Source organism: Hippocampus zosterae, chromosome 6 (genome assembly GCF_025434085.1).
Source record: "Hippocampus zosterae strain Florida chromosome 6, ASM2543408v3, whole genome shotgun sequence".
NCBI lineage: Eukaryota > Metazoa > Chordata > Actinopteri > Syngnathiformes > Syngnathidae > Hippocampus > Hippocampus zosterae.
Genome location: NC_067456.1, coordinates 25,963,244 through 25,980,439, shown reverse-complemented (window position 1 = coordinate 25,980,439; position 17,196 = coordinate 25,963,244). Strand labels below are relative to the sequence as shown.

The following is a 17,196-nucleotide window of genomic DNA, read 5'->3' as shown; positions in this document are numbered from 1 at the left end:
AGTGCAGACCTATGTTGACTGCGTCTTCCACAGACCTGTTTGCTCAGTAGGCAAACTGGAGAGGGTCCAGCAGGGGTCCAGTGACGTTCTTTAGGTGGTTCAGCACAAGGCGTTCAAAGGACTTCATGACCACAGACGTCAGGGCGACAGGCCTATAGTCGTTCAGTTTCCGATGTTGCCGATTTCTTGGGAACTGGGATGATGGTAGACTGTTTGAAGCAGGATGGGACCTCACACAGCTCCAGGGATCTGTTGAAGATCTGTGTGAAGACCGGAGCCAGCTGGTCAGCGCAGACTTTCAGGCAGGAGGGGGACACTTTGTCGGGCCCCGGAGCTTTCTTGATCTTTTGCTGCTTGAAGAGCCGTCTCACGTCCTGTTCGTGGATCTGTAGTGGAGAAAAAGAGGGTGGGGGGGTAGGTAGAGTGGTTTCTGGTAGAGGTGGGTGTGTGTGGGAAATGGGGGTGTCCTTTTCAAATCGGCAGAAAAACATGTTTAGTTCATCAGCAAGACCCTTATTGTTCACTGTTTGGGGGGATGGCATTCTATAGTTAGTGATTGCTTTCAGGCCATTCCATACAGATGCAGAGTCGTTAGCAGAGAACTGGTTTTTCAGCCTCTCTGCATAGCTTCTCTTTGCGATGTTAATTTCCTTCGTCAATTGGTTTCGGGCATGTTTGTACAGTGCCCGATCTCCACTTCTAAATGCGGCCTCTTTCTCTTTCCTGAGTTGCCTGAGTTTGGGAGTAAACCATGGCTTGTTATTGTTAAACGAGCGGAAGGACTTCGTTGGTACACACATGTCCTCACAGAAACTGATGTATGATGTTACAGTGTCTGTGTATTCATCCAGTGTGCCCGTTGAAGTTTCAAAGACGCCCCAATCAGTGCAGTCTAAGCATTCTTGTAGAGCTAGCTTTGCTTCATCTGTCCATTTTTTCACAGTCTTAACAACCGGTTTAACACATTTGAGTTTCTGTCTGTATGTAGGTATTAAGTGTATTAAATTGTGGTCAGAAAGACCCAATGCTGCACGGGCGACCGATCGGTATGCATTTTTGATTGTTGTATAGCAGTGGTCTAGAATGTTGCCTTCTCTGGTGAAACAGTCGATGTGCTGCTTATATCTGGGAAGTTCACGGTTAAGATGTGCTCTATTAAAATCGCCCAAAATGATCAGGGGTGACTCTGGGTATTTTAGCTCGAGTTTGTTTACTTGTTCGGCTAGCGTTTGTATCGCCGTGTTAGCGTTAGCTTGTGGCGCAATGTAAACACCGACTAGTAAAAAGGAGGTGAACTCACGTGGCGAGTAGAATGGCTTGCAGTTTAAAGACAGCGACTCCAGGTCCGGGCTGCAGTGTGCGTCGAGCTTCGTGACATCAGTGCACCATTCTTCGTTGATATAGAAGCAAATCCCACCACCTTTCGATTTCCCTGATAGCTCCGTGTCGCGGTCGGCTCGGAGAAGGCGGAAGCCGGGTAGATGTAGCGCGGGATCTGGATGGCGGTCACTGAGCCAGGTTTCAGTGAAGCACAGCGCAGCAGAACGTGCAAATGTTTTGTTGGTCTTTGTGAGGAGAAGAAGTTCATCCATCTTGTTTGGCAGAGATCGTAGATTAGCAAGATGGATCGATGGGAGCGGGGTTCGAAATCCACGCTGCCGGAGCTTGACGAGCACGCCGGCTCGCTTCCCCCTCCGGCGGCGTTTCCATGCTGCGTACAGCGCAGCCGCTCCGCTCGCGATTAGCTCCGAAAAACCCTGTGGATTTTCGTGTCCTGGTGAAAAAAGACCGAGCGTAGACTCCCCAATGCGCAGCAACTTTTCCCTCGTGTAAGTAAGCCGCTCAGGGTCGCCAAAGACAAACGAAAATGACAAAAACAGGGATAATACTAGGGAGCGTGTGACCGAGGCTGCCATACCTGTCGGCGCCTGATGACGCCGACAACTAGTAGCTCAGTGTTCCAACATCCACAAACGGCAACTGCTGTCACAACTTGAGATTGATTAGGTACAACGCAGGTTCCATGGTGAAGAGCCCCGGGCTGCCAGATCAGAGGAGGAGGTCAAACCAGAGATTGGGAGGCAAGCCCCAATGAATGCAGATGATGAGACTAGTAGGCCAGCCCCAAAGAATGAAAAGCTGAGCGAAACTGAGCAACTGACCTGAAAGCGAAGATCATGGCGAGAATGAAAGCTGGGCAACCTAGAAACCGATTACAACGGCTATGTGAAGTACCCACCATGGAAAAGATGGTTGGAGGCCAAGATCACGGCGGCTCGGAAAGATGTGAGTCAAATGACAGAGGCCCAGAGAGGGGTGATGAAAAGGCCGATACCCGAGAGGTACATCCAGATGACCATACCTGAAGCACTCGAAACTGCCAAACAAAGACTCCAAGCCTTGTCCAGCCGCCTAAAGCGGTACACGAAAGAGAATGAGGCCAAACGAATAAACAGGCTGTTCGCAACACAACCTGCGAAAGTGTCCGCTCAGTGGCAGGGTCCTAACAACAGAGCTAACCCACCAAGACTGGAAACTGGAAGGTACTGAAAAGGCATATGGGAGAAGGAGGAACTGGAAAGCACCAGGCCCGGACATGGTCCACACCTACTGGCTAAAGAAACTCACAGCACTCCATGAGCGCCTAGCAGCACAAATTAACCAGCTGCTGAGGGATGGGACTCACCCAGGATGGCTAACTGAAGGGCGAACGATCCTGATCATGAAGGATCCCTCAAAGGGTGCAGTCCCATCCAACTATCGGCCAATAACCTGTCTCTCCACAACATGGAAGCTGGATTGATTACAAGAAAGCCTATGACTCTATGCCACATACATGGATCACTGAATGCTTGGAGTTGTATAAGGTGAACAAGACCCTAAGAGCCTTCGTTGCAAACTCGATGAGGATGTGGAAAACCACACTTGAAGACAATGGTAAGCCACTTACCCGAGTGTCCATCAAATGTGGCATATACCAAGGTGATGCACTCTCCCCACTGCTGTTCTGCATAGGACTGAACCCCCAAAGCCAAGTAATCACCAAGACAGGCTATGGATACCGCCTCAGAAATGGAGCTACAATCAGTCACCTCCTCTACATGGATGACATAAAGCTGTATGCTAAGAGGGACATAGACTCCCTGATCCACACAACCAGGATCTACAGCAGCGACATCGGGATGTCATTCGGGCTTGAGAAATGTAGTCAGATGGTGACTAAGAGAGGAAATGTAGTCCGCACTGAAGGGGTCTCACTCCTTGAAGGAACAAGAGCAGACATTGAGGACAGCTACAAGTACCTCGGTATACCACAAGTCAATGGCAACCTCGAACTGGCAACAAGGAAAGCGGCTACGGCCAAATACCTCCAGGGAGTGAGGCAATTCCTAAGAAGCCAGCTCAAGGGCAAGAATAAGACCCGGGCAATAAACAGCTATGCCCTCCCAATGATCAGATACCCTGCAGGAATAATAACGTGGCCAAAGGAAGAGATTCAGACCACGGACGTTAAGACACGAAAGCTCCTAACCATGCATGGAGGCTTCCATCCCAAATCCAGCACCCTGAGACTGCACGCAAGCCGAAAGGAAGGAGGCCGGAGACGAGTGAGTGTGAGAGCCACAGTCCAGGATGAAACATCCAAACTCCATGAATACATCAAGGAGAAGGCTTTGTTTTTAATTGGTGGATAATGGTTACAATTGCAGATTTCAGTTCAGATTTGAACTACTTTGGTTGCATTATCTAGCATACCAACCATCCAAGCCCAGACTTCTCTCTCCCTAGCCACTTCTTCCAGCTCTCCCTGGGGCATCCCGAGGCGTTCCCAGGCCAGCTGGGTGACATAGTCTCTCCAGCGTGTCCTGGGTCGTCCTCTGGGTCTCCTCCCTGTGGGACATGCCCGGAACACCTCACCAGGGAGGCGTTCAGGAGGCGTCCGAATCAGATGCCCCAGCAACCTCATCTGGCTTCTCTCGATGTGGAGGAGAAGCGTCTCGACTCTGAGCCCCTCCCGGATGACCGAGCTTCTTATCTCTCAGGGAGAGCCCGGACACCCTGGGGAGAAAACTCATTTCGGCCGCTTGTATCCGAGATCTCATTCTTTCGGTCACGACCCATAGCTCGTGACCATACATGAGGGTTGGGATGTAGATTGACCGGTAAATTGAGAGCTTCGCCCTTGGGCTCAGCTACTTCTTTATCACGACAGACCGATACAACGTCCGCATCACAGCTGACGCTGCACCGATCCGCCTGTCGATCTCTTGCTCCCTCCTGCCCTCGCTCGTGAACAAGACCCCAAGATACTTAAACTCCTCCACTTGGGGCAAGATGTCCTCCCCGACCCGGAAGGGGCACTCCACCCTTTTCCGACTGAGGACCATTGTTTCAGATTTGGAGGTGCTGATTTTCATCCCAACTGCTTCAAATCCTAATTTCAATTTGTATTTTTTTTAATCAGTTGTACTTTGAAAAGCAACATCAGATTTGTTTGAAAGTACCTTGGTTGGATACCGCATTTTCCAGACAAAGGCAGTTATTTTTTTCCTAACTTTGAACCCTGCAGCTTTAAATGCGACTAGTCTTATTTCTGGATATTTACTGACAAATAGCAAGCCATCAATCGATTTACCGGTACCCATTCTTGTTACTGTACATCTGACCAATGAAATGATGGTAAACATCACATTGGAGATTGGACCAATGAAAGTGTCCGAGTCAGCTCTCATGCTGGCATCAGCTATTTGCGCTTGGAAAACATGATTTGCAGCTGTTCGGAGGACCCATCTGGTCGCCGAGTTGAGAGCCAGCGGGAGAGAAAGTGAAAGAGAGGAAGCGAGTGAGAAACACTAAGGCGTGCGAGCGAGAAAGTGAAAGAGAGAAAGCGAGAGAGAAAGGCAAAGGGGTGTGTGCTGAGCGGTGCGCGAGGCTGCGTGAAGGATGAATTGACATTTAAAATAAACAGATATGAGTTTAAGAAATACACAATAAGTGCAATAAACAGCCATCATTGCAGTGCGACCCCTGCCTCTGATCATATGCGAAATTGCAGAATTCTATTTATTTTGAAATGCAACATTAGATTAAGAAAACCTTTATTAGTCTCGCAATGGAGAAATTCCAGATTCACAGGAGCAAAGTTATGAAAGGAAGAAGTAGAACAACAAAAAAATAGGAGCTGCTGGAAAGGCAGCCACTCTCGCGGCGCCATTTTGAAGTCAAAATAACAAAAATAACAACACAACACATAGGACAGAGACAGTCGTGCAATCTTCACCACTTTTCTGCATACACTTTGTTGTCTGAAGCAGTTATAGATGAAAGAGGAGAGGATCAAAGTGTCCTTTCACCAGTGGATCAGAGACATCATGCTGAAAATGTGCACACGTCTGCTACAAGCAAAGTTTTGAAAGCAAACACGAAGCTGTAGCGTCCATTGACGAAAAGAGATTAGTTCACTTCTCCTGTCCCACATAATCCGCTTCAAACTCCAAGCCGCGACTCCCAGTTCCAAATCCGAATCGGTGCTCCGCGCTAACGCTCCTTTCTTCTCATCGTCGGCTCCTCAAGACATACATCCATCCAGCCGCAGACCGTTCAACAGTACCGATCTCTCCGCTGAACAAAGCGGGGCTGTGAAAAATGCTGCCCATTACAGGCGCAAGACACAAGCGCCCCGGGACTGTCCAGCAACGACAGTCAAATGGCGCCCACATTCCTCCCAGGCAAAAACAGTGCTGGTATACCCATGCTGCCGAGAAGGCACAACCACCAAGCACAGAGTTTGCTCCTTGATGAATGTCGTAGCCAAAAATGCTGAAAAAAATCCACATCGGGTCCACACAACGTAACAAACACAAAGTGACAAAACAAACCAAAAAAAAAAAGCAAGGCTCAGAAAAGCACTTGCCGACGGCTGCCTACTCGGGCGCCATCTTGACTTCACTTGGTGTACTTTGATTCAATACAATGGGTCGTCTCAGGTGACAAAGAAATGGTCTGGTTACAGAATAACATTTTAATTTTTCATGAATTTTGAAATCAGGTTAAAGGTCAAAATTGCAGATTTCAGATGAGTTTTATTTTGAATTACAACACCAGGTTCATATGAAAGTTCTTTGTTTGGATACATAGCGGGGTGTAGTGTGCCCTAAACTGGTCTGGTTGTAACATAACAAAAATTGCATTTTTAATGATATTTATGAAATAATGTGTAATTGCATTATTTGATGCAGATTTAGCATTAACTTCTACTCAAGTTCAGAACGTTTCTGGGTGCAATCTTGGGAGATCTCCCTTTGTGAACCGGTTGCCGGAAGAACTTGTTGCCTCCCTGCATTGATACTATTTCATAACATTTCAATCCAAAATGCTGTTGTCCGTGCTATTGTTCAACTATATGAAGGCGGCCAACGCCACTCGCTGGTGGCGCATTACCGTAATGCATAGTATTATCAATCGCTGTGACTGCTGACATGACTTCGTCTTTCAGAGTGGGAGCTGGCCTGACCGAAGTGAATAACTCTTAACAGTACATTTTAACACCCGGTTTACCGAACGGTCTGGGCCATCACCAGTACATATTGTTCGCTGCTCAAAATGTGACACTTTATGGGTTAAAGGGATTGTACTTTTTATTAACTTAATATATTTTATCGTGTTCATTGAGTCCTGTAACTGATTGGGACTAGCAAACTAGTCAGCAGGGTCACCTATTTCTTTAAAATTTTGGGTTTTTTTTTTAAAGAGGAAAACAATATCGATGTAGCGGTGTGAAACTGACAGATCTACAGACAGGAAAAACAAACTTGACATTGCCCCACGGCCACATCTCGAGTAGGACGCCAGTTAAAACAGTAACAACGACATTGTTCAAACTAGCTCGCTATGAAATGTATAATGTAAACAAGGCAACGAGTTTTGTCACATACCTTCTTAGAGAAATTGATGACCCTCAGAAATGTCGCCATGTATATTTCTAATCGAACGGGTATGACAATGCATACACTTGTGAAAGGGAGCACTGTCAGGACTCGAACGGAGTCGCCTGGAGTAAGTGACGAGAAACTACACGATCGACAGTCGCACGCTTTCATGTGCACATGCGCAGTGTGTCGGCCATCTTGATCGCTAAATACGGCAAATCACGAGGTTAAAATACGTTGGTAAAGAATGTGTAAAAAAACGTACACTTAGGCCAAGGGCGTATTCGCACCAAAAAACTAATGTTAACTCATGACCGTTTTAATGCAGTTCGTATTCACACTACTTTAGGTACTCGTCATATACGATTTTATATCATTTATTAAATATTTAAAAGTGACACTGAAAAAACCATACGGCCTCCAATTTAGTATAAAAAAGTTTACTTAAAGTACTGAATACTCGGATTAACTACTTTTTGCAAAGACCTAAGATGCAATGTAAGTATATGTAAACCATGTCCAAAGAATCAAATACAACTCCCTCCATTTTAAACATCATTACTCCGAAATAGGTTAGCAGGGAATAGGGTGCTATTCGGAAGCCAACTTCGGAAGGCGGACTACACTTTGAACTGGTCGCCAGTCAGTGACAGGGAACATATAGTGACGAAACCATATTCACACCGTCCCTGAGAGGGAACCGATCTCGCGCTGTAAATAGAGTGTACCACTGCACCATCAGCGACATTCAAATGAACAACTTGAAGTATATGTCAAAAAAATCTTTCTACCTTTCTTGTTTACAAATTTGGTCTAGCATGTTTCAAAAAGTAGAGTAATTTTAAAGTGGCCCTTAAAGTTTGGACACCCCTGTTCTATGCATTGCGCCAACAGAGCGCAACTCTGCCACATCCTGGCTTTGCCACGATACATACCAGACTCCACTGTGCACTTCAAGTCTCTTTTCTGTTCAGAAGAGTGATTGAATTCGTCAAGCACATTCAGGAAATATTTCACAGATTTTGAACGTCACCATGTGTAGTACATGTGTGATAGAGCATGGTTATTGGCCATATAAATAAAGATGTATTGTATGGAAAAGACAAACAGCAATGTGTCTTGTGTGAGCGCATAAGTCAGTCAACCCCATAGTAGCTTGCTGAAACTAACCAGTCCAAATTCAGACGCATCTCAAACACAGGTGTCAGACACATTGGTATCCCTTCAGGGTAGGCAGACCAAACATACCACCCGCGGGCCGGAACAAGCCCCCAAGGAGGTTCGATCAGGCCTACAGGATAATTTAAAAGTGAAAAAATACATTAAAGACACGGAATGAATATTTTGAAAAAGGTGCTATTCATGGAGTGTCCGCTATGGGACACACTGTTTTGATCAGAGTAAAAGACAACGCTGTTTTGATCAGAGAAGAAGCAACAGCAGCCTCAGTCTGTCAATGAGGCTGACCCAACATTGCAGACACTATCAAGGACATGTGAATATTTTATTCTTTATGTATTTAATAGCACTTTCCTTAGTTTGTAAGGTGAAGTCAGGGATTGCATTTAGATTTTAAATGCACGTGTAAAAGGGTTAAAAATTTCTTTAGTAAATCTCATTTAATCTTTTAAAGTGGATTACTCAATTTTTCTGAACCAATTATTTGTTAAAGCTTTGTGCCTTTGTACAATTAGTGGGATCAGTTGCAATGCATATATGTGATTGATAAAAGTAAATTGGACATTTGTCAAAGGAAATCTAAGGTGCTTCATGAATCTTTTGTAAAGAATTAAATGTCACAATTTTCCTAATGTTCTGGTGCTTCTTTAGACCCCCCCCAAAAAAGGAAAGACATTATTTTGGTTATTTATAGCAGAGTATGGTATAATTTTAATGGTCCGGCCCACTTGACATCTACCAAGCAGAGATGTGTTCCTCAAGCCGGTCCTCGGCAAGCCGGTCCTTGGTCCCAAGGACCGGCTCGAGGACCGAGGGGCAGTCCTTGGTCTCGTAGTCAAGTCCTTGGTCCTTGGCCATGGACTCGGATTGCCGATCCTCGGACACAATGGGGGATTAGAGCCTCGGACCCCTTGTATAAGGACCGCAAAAATCACAAAAGAATCTATTAAATTCCATCGAAGGAAACACATATTGATGGATTAACTCTCGCGCTTTAAGAGGGGCAGGTCTGCCACTGTCAGGTAACAGTTAGCGCAACATATAAAGAGCGGCATCACAGTTAGTTTCAATCACGGTTTGTTGCGTTCACGATCAGCAGTTTAAATAGCGTGTAAAGGCTTTCTGTAACATTGGTGTCTTTTATTTTGTTATTTTTGCACAGTCGTCACGTTTGTGCGGTCGCACTAGAATGTTTGTTTGTAATTTGCGTTACAGCTGGAGTCAATAATGTTGGCACTTCACTTTCGGGTTTGGCCATTGGGATTTGGAGTCCTTTTGCTCGATTCCAGTTATGTTTGCTGAATGCTTTCTCATGTTTGGAAGAATGAATATTGATAATACATAGTTGAAAATCATGGTTGATTTAATTATTTATTATTATTATTGTGAAGTTGAAGGTATTAATTAATGTAGTATTAGTGCTCGTGGTAAGAGTAGTAGTACTCAGAGAATGGTTCGAGATTCAGCCATCTGCGTTACCTCTGCGTCCTGCGTCCGAGACGCATAATTTTCCCACAGTTCCAAACAATGTGCGTTTTTGGGACACAAGGACATTTCTCAGTCAAAACAAACAAACGAAAAAAAACGATGGCAAGCTTGAGGATTTCACAGTAACAATCGTTACCGGTAGCGTGTTGTTTCCGTGGCGTCATTTTCACGGTACCGAAAAACAGTTTAATTATAAAAGTCACCGCACTTGAATTGACTGTGTGACCCACGCGATTTCACTGCGCCTGTATGTGTGTTTGTGATGTGGTGTGAGTGTGTTTCTTCTAATTTACTTTCGTTTTGTTTTGTTTTCAGTGTTGGAGGGGGGACACAACAGATGACATTATGTGCGCATGCGGGTTGTTAATTAAGTCCGCAAACTGAGGAATCGCGCGGATGAATGTTTGAGATGGCGGCGAAAAAAACCTCACAAAGTTCTACTAATTACGATGTTTAAGACATGGGAATGCTTGTCTGATTTTTCGTATGAATCATCCAAAGGGCGTATCACTAAACTCACCTGTGACGTGTGCAGAGAACGCGAGAGCGAAATACGATGTAAGGCACGATTACGAGGCAAATTGGTCATTAGATTTGTAGGCTAATCGCTGTGAAACTGAGGCCTAGCCGAGGACATGTATTAAACAATGCTATCATACCACTTGGCAGGTCTTCATGATTTGCAACACCCCTCCATCATAACCCTTTGCACTCCCTAACGCTTGAATTAAGTGTTTTTATTCAAAAAGTAGAAGTCAGGGTACGTGTTATTTATACTGAGAAAAATAAAAGAAAATCATATGGTATACATTCATGAATGAATGTTTTAGTGCAGTAGTTTCTTAATATGAAGTAAATCAACACTCAACAGGCATGACGTGGCACGGAACACAAGTTGAGAAATGACTTTGCATAGAAGTCAATCACTGACTGCAGAAAAAGTGGTAATCTCTCCCTCTCTCTCTGATAATTTTACAGTTTACCGGCAGCGAGTCCCAGGGACTCGCTAATCAGAAAAGTATGAGTGCCATTATGGATTGAGAGAGTCCCAAATTTCGAATTCTGAAAGGGTCTGCTTCAGGGGTGTCCAAACTTTTTGCCAAGGGGGCCAGATTTTATGTGGTAAAATGTCGGGGGGCCGACCTTGGCTGACATTCTTTACATTGAACAACATTATTGTTCAACAAATTTTAGTAAGCCAGTCTGTTTCACATTTCCATTTTTATTTTAATTTCAACAATCTTAAGAATTTCTTTTGGTTCATTTGAAACAGGTATATCACATGCAACTGCTTATTTACTTGACTTTTTCTTAAACAGAAGTCTCCTGAGTGCAAATTGATTGATTTGAAACATAAAATGTATCACCATGACTTTTCAATAGTCACAAAACCGTCTGCTTTGGAGACCGCAGACCTTCTCGTCAAGCACGTTTTCCGTCTCCATGGCATCCCGGTGGACATTGTCTCGGACCGGGGGCCCCAGTTTGTGTCCCGCGTGTGGAAGCGGTTCTGCCGGCAGGTCACGGATCGTCGGCGGCGCCCGGCACCTACCTACGTGGTGGGACAAAAGGTGTGGCTGGCGACAAGGGACCTTCGCCTGGCCGGCTCGTCTGCGAAGCTGGGGCCCCGTTTCACCGGACCTTTCGAGGTCGAGTCCGTCATCTGCCCCGTCGCGGTCAAGCTCCGGCTGCCGGCCGCCATGAAGGTTCACCCCGTGTTCCACGTCTCCCTGCTCAAACCGGTGACTTCCAGTCCCTTCGCTCCTTCTCCCACTCCGCCCCCTCCCCGCGGGTCGTCGATGGCGACCCGGTGTACACGGTACGTGCCATCCTGGACTCTCGGCGCAGGGGAAGGGGGTTCCAGTATCTGGTCGACTGGGAGGGCTACGGGCCGGAGGAGCGGCAATGGGTCCCCCGCTCATGGATCCTTGATCCGTCCCTTCTGCGCGACTTCCACGCAGCTCATCCATCGAAACCAGGTAGGCCGCTGGGAGGCGTCCGTTGAGGGGGGGGTACTGTCACGTCCCGTGTTTGCCAGCAGGGGGCGGGCTTTCTGCCCGCCGTTTACACACCTGTCACCCATTTGGCAGTAATTGCTCAGCCTTTATTTGAAGGCTCTGGCAGTCTACTCACTGCCGGAGAATTCCACGCCGCGCCAATATTCTCTCGCCCAAATTACTATTTGGATTACTTGTTGCCTCTTAGCTTTGTGGCTGTTATTATGCGCCATTATTCCTATTCCATACAAAATTTATATAATCGTCTAATCAGACCTTCCTTGCCATTTGTTTTCCGCAAGCGTTTTCTGTTGTTCCCTTTATTCTATCCCTGGTCCTTATTTTGACCAGGGTTTTTTGTTATTCTCCCTGTCGGGTATTTTGTGTTCGTCATTAAAGACTCCTTTTGTTCTCTGACAAAATCTCTTTTGTGTCTGCTATTTCGGGGATTCACCTTTCAGTTATTTTGTTGTGCACGAAGCAATAATTCCATCGCTTCGGGCACAACGTTACACCTTTGACTCGAACAACAGGGAAATGAACAAGCAATACACATATCCACAACTGTAAGGATCATTTGAAATATGACATATCAGTCAATATAAACACGGAGTGATGTCTTTTTAACTCGTGAGTGATGGCCTCTAGTGTCTAAATGCTATTACTCATTTAGTGAATGCTATTACTCATTTAGCCACTAGAGGGAAGCAGTACTCTATGAAACATCACTCACCAGTCTACGAGACCTCAGTCAATGCAACACGTGTTCCATTGCGCCCAACCTGCGGGCCAGACGGCACTGATTTTATGACGGGGGCCGAGGGCCGGATGAAATTCGACCGCGGGCCGGATTTGGCCCCCGGGCCGGACTTTGGACATGCCTGGTCTACTTATTCGATTGCATATCAATGCATCAATGTCGATGGCAACCGACGCTCGTTCCTACCGACTGCTGTCAGGCTGATGAATAAAAAATAACAATCATAATAATAATTAAATTATGTGAAAGAAAATTGTAAATAGTACTGAGATTTATCCATTGTGTTCATATTGTATTTAATTGAAAGATGTTTGTTGTTTTTGTTTTTTTTTCTTTCTCCTTTCTTCTTTCTACATACATTCTTGCTGCTGGAGGCTGTAAATTTCCCCAGTGTGGGACGAATAAAGGATATCTTATCTTATATGATAATAACACAAACAACATATACATACAATGATAAACAAATGCTGCAAAAATTTTAATAATTCAGGAGCAGGCCTGAGGATTTCGGAAATTCATGGTAACCGTTTTTCGGTTCCGTCGGATTACCCAATGGGAAACCACGATAACAAATGTTGGGATCCGTAAACGTTCATCATGGAAACCCATTTTTCTAGTTTGACTGATATTGATAATCAAGAATTCCGAAACTCAATAGTATACTGTTTCACGGGTCAATGTTTGAAAACTATGCATTAACAATGAACATTACATCAGCAACTGTGTACTCCACGTTTATTCAATAAAATAAATGGATCAAAATATGTTGTACTCATATGGCATCATAAATACAACATACCATAAAATCAAAGTCTTTTTTTTTTCCAATCTCACACTGCAAAGATTAATTTACTGGTAATCATTCATACAGGTAAGTATTGATGTGGCTTGACATCCTCTTCCCAAAACGATGCATGTGTAATCTACTATCAATTTCCTCGGCTAGGCCTCAGTTTCAAAATCAGTCCTTGGTCCTTGGCCTAGGCCTTGGAGGCAAGTCTTTGGTCCTTGGTCTCGGAAAATTTCTCAAGTCATTGGCCTTGGCCTCGGAGTCAAGTCCTTGGCCTCAGGTTTTACACCCCTGCCCTCACACAAACTCACAGATTTCACAGGTCCATCAAGCAAGCAAGTACAGAACTATTAAATTTAGGAAGCCTTGCCTTGGGTAAAGAGGATCCTGCAGCAATAGCCACCCTGAATAACATGCATCATTAACCTTCGTGTCTGATACTGCCTTGTCTTTGTCCCATGCGGTTTAATTGTTCTTTTTGTTGTCTGAAACCTCAGGCGAATCCTTGGTATCAAGTGGTCCGACTTCACCACCAAACAAAGACGTCTTGGAACGTGCCAACATCCCCAGCATGTACACCCTCCTCCGTCAGCGTCGCCTTCGGTGGCTCAGCCACGTCCGCAGGATGGAGGACGCTAGGATCCCCAAAGATCTGCTCAATGGAGAACTCGCAGCTGGAAAGAGAACACAGGGCCGCCCACAGCTTTGTTTCAAAGACGTTTGCAAGAGGGACTTGAAGGCTGTTGAGTTAGATGTGAAGGGATGGGAGTCACTGGCCCAGAACCGCCCAAACTGGAAACAAGAACTGGCACGTGGTCTGTGCCGAGGGGAGAAGATGAGAGCTTCGGTAGAAGACAAGAGAGCCAGGAGAAAGAACCGCCAGGACAAACAAGCGCCCCCCTCCAACTGTGTCTTCAGGTGCATCCACTGCAACAGGGACTGTCATTCCTGGATCGGCCTCTTTAGCCATACCAGATGGTGCTCCCAGTCAGGCACAAACAGATAATCACACTGTTATTGAAATGCCAAAGATACAGGATGTGCAATGGTGCCTCTCTGTAATGTATCATCGGTAAAGACATAATCCCCATAAAGAAATCAATCAATCTAATCTAACATTAAGTTCAAGAACTTATTTGTGCTTTTTTTCACTAAACACAAAATATTAATATAATTGAGGTACTATGTCCTGCATAGCATTCCAAAATGATTACCAGTAGGTCTACTCACGTTGCAGTACAGTCTCCGGCAGTATAAGACTCAATATTAAGTGCAACTAAAGTCTCACTCATAATTCAGTGAGATAGAGGATTGAAGCAATGTCTGAAATCGAGTGGTGAATGGTAATACGTACTAAACTACAGTCGATGCATAGTGCACCTGCAAATTTGCAGATTTTTTTTCCTCAATATTTTGAGCTTTCCGATTTTCTTCTGGGAATATTTTATCCATCCCCTTGCTCCCCCTTTTGCCGGTTTTCATTGAAAACATATGTTCATCAGCATTTTTGGGGAAAACAGTTTAGAAATATATTGACTTTATTCAAACCATTTTTATTACCGTAATATATAATCAAGGGGTCACTCGCAGTGTGGTCACAGCCCGCCGCCAGTAGGCCGCCTGTGCCAAATTTGAGCCGTCCCAAAAATTTACATTTGCAATCCTTTGCCAAGTTTGATGCAACAATTTCAATGGGGGAAAAAAGGGTGGCCCGGGGGTTAGTACGTCAACCTCACAGTGCAGAGGTACCAGGTTCGATTCCAGCTCCGGCCTCCCTGTGTGGAGTTTGCATGCTCTCCTCGGGCCTGCGTGGGTTTTCTCCAGGTACTCTGGATTCCTCCCACATTCGAAAAACATGCATGGCAGGCTGATTGACCACTCTAAATTGTCCATAGGTGTGAGTGTGAGCACGGATGGTTGTTCGTCACTGTGTGCCATGCTGGCAACCAGTTCTGGGTGTCCCCCGCTTACTGCCCGAAGACTGCTGCCAGCACCGCCCCCTCCCCCCTTGTGAGGATGAAGCAGATCAGAAAAGGGATGGATGGATGTTAAGAAAAGTCAATGCACACTACTAGTACAAAGATAATTCATTAATTCAGGTGGGGCTATCAACAGAGCTAGTGCACGTGGAAAATGCACTTTCTTGTGACATTGTTAATTCGAAGAACATGAGATAAAGCGCCAGTGTGTATCAGAACGTACATGTGAACACAGTACATTGTCCGACTACATATGCTAAGAACTCCTACTACTTTATGTGAAAAATTAAGTAAATATGATATATGACACTTAATGCACTTTCACTTGTGTGTTAACTTGATCCATTAAGGGTAAAATATTGTCAACAAATAGTCATTTCACTGGCCATTGTGATGACCTTTCTTCCCTCTTTAAAGTCTGGAACAGCTTGTCACAAGTGTTACCCATTTAGTTACAGTATCACCTGTTTAAGAGGTACCAGTGCATTTGAAAATTTTGAATTAAAAAAAAAGGTCATCCCAGGACAGACGTTACACAACTACTATACATGTTTGATAAGAAAACAATCTTTCATGTGCTTTCTCACATTGTAAGTTCATTCAATCAATATTTTGAGCAGAATGTATGACTTACCTCAGGGGTCCCCGAACTACGTCCCGCGGGCCACAAAAAAGTATAAAGGTGGTATTCGGGTCAAAATGACCCATGAGGCAAATAGGGTTGAAATCAAGGTCACAAGGTTATTTACACACCATAGAATGTTTCAATGATTTAGTTGTGTCTCAGATCAATTAGTAGAACACGTGAACAAGACAGTAGCAGACATAAACAAGACAAGATAGGTGGTGTTCTCGTAGATGGCAGAACTCTTTTTTTGTGAATTTCAAGGGGCTATAAAGGTGCTAGACTTGGACTTCTTGCTTGGCTCTCGACGAAGGTGGAAGCTTTTGCTTTCTGCTCCTGTCCCCCTCGACCCCCACCCTTCCCTGCTCGCCACTCAGTCCATGTGCTGTCTTTGTCCGACTTTTCCTAGCCTCCTGTCATATTTACATCCTAAAAACAAACATGGAATTGGTTGGCTGGTCTCTCGATGCCATCGACAACATTTTCTCAATGAGAAGAGCAGGCAGTGGGGAGCCTACTTGCCCCTATGGGACTTTTGCTGCTGGGTACACCCTAGATTCTTGGAGGAAGCGGAGAATGGTGTGCCTGTCAACACTGTTCAATGATAATGTGGATGATATCTACATTATTGGCCTTCCGCTAACAGGTATGCTGCTGTCTGGTGTTAGCAGTTTCCTGATCTATCGCAAAATTCAACCGACGGGAGCGGCTCTATTGGAAGTGAAGAGGCTGCCGGTCTAAGGATGGCATAGTGCGGATGTCAGAATCAGAATCATCTTTATTGGCCAAGTATGTAGAACACACAAGGAATTTGTCTCCGGTATAACATGCTGCACTAGTATCATCGTAAACAACAAAATCATTCAACCATTTTAGAGTAACCAGTAGTTTTGTAGTACCATTTTGTGGTGCAAGAAGAGTGACTATGTCAGTGACTGTTTAAGGAGTTAATGGCTAGAGGGAAGAAGCTGTTTAAGTGTCTACTGGATTTGGTGCGCATGGATCTGTAGCGTCTGCCTGAGGGGAGTGGCTGAAAAAGGTGGTGGGCAGGGTGCGGGGGATCCAGGAGGATTTTCCGTGCCCTTCTTGCAGTGTGCAAGTGTGCAACTGTTGCAGTTTTGGAGTGGAGTTTTGGAGTTTTGGAGTGTCTCTGCAAGATGGTCAAGAACTTCAGAGAAACTGGAATCCTTCCTCAAATATTGACTGAAATCACGGATTTGGCTTATCAACGCCACTAAAGAGACATAAGCCACGGACTCAAGGCTGTCTTAAATTCTTGGGCAAAACAACATCTGCTATCTCGACCTTCCCCTGCTGAAAGTACACACGGAAGCTAGTCCCCCACTAACCTCCCCTCCTTCATACATTCCCTTGTTTCACTGTCTTCATTGTTTATGTCTTGTGACCCGTTATAACTGCCATATGCTTGTGCAGGAGTTTTTTGCCCAA

General features: G+C 45.1%; 1 protein-coding gene and 1 long non-coding RNA gene across 4 annotated transcripts in view; both read right to left on the bottom strand.

Moving 5' to 3' along the window:
* fxn (frataxin) overlaps positions 1-7,104 on the bottom strand; it is a 162,588-nt gene extending 155,484 nt beyond the window's left edge. For 2 of the 3 annotated variants that reach the window (XR_007962733.1, XM_052068355.1), the window contains exon 1: positions 6,936-7,104. Coding sequence is in view for 2 of the 3 variants with exons in the window: in XM_052068355.1 (XP_051924315.1) it covers positions 6,936-7,100 (165 nt within the window). In the remaining variant the exon portion in view is untranslated. The remainder of the gene's footprint in view (positions 1-6,935) is intronic. The other variant, XM_052068356.1, reaches the window with a different exon arrangement.
* The window catches only part of LOC127602327 (uncharacterized), an 80,141-nt gene that overhangs the window by 24,441 nt on the left and 38,504 nt on the right, over positions 1-17,196 (bottom strand). The gene's annotated exons all lie outside the window — the stretch shown is intronic.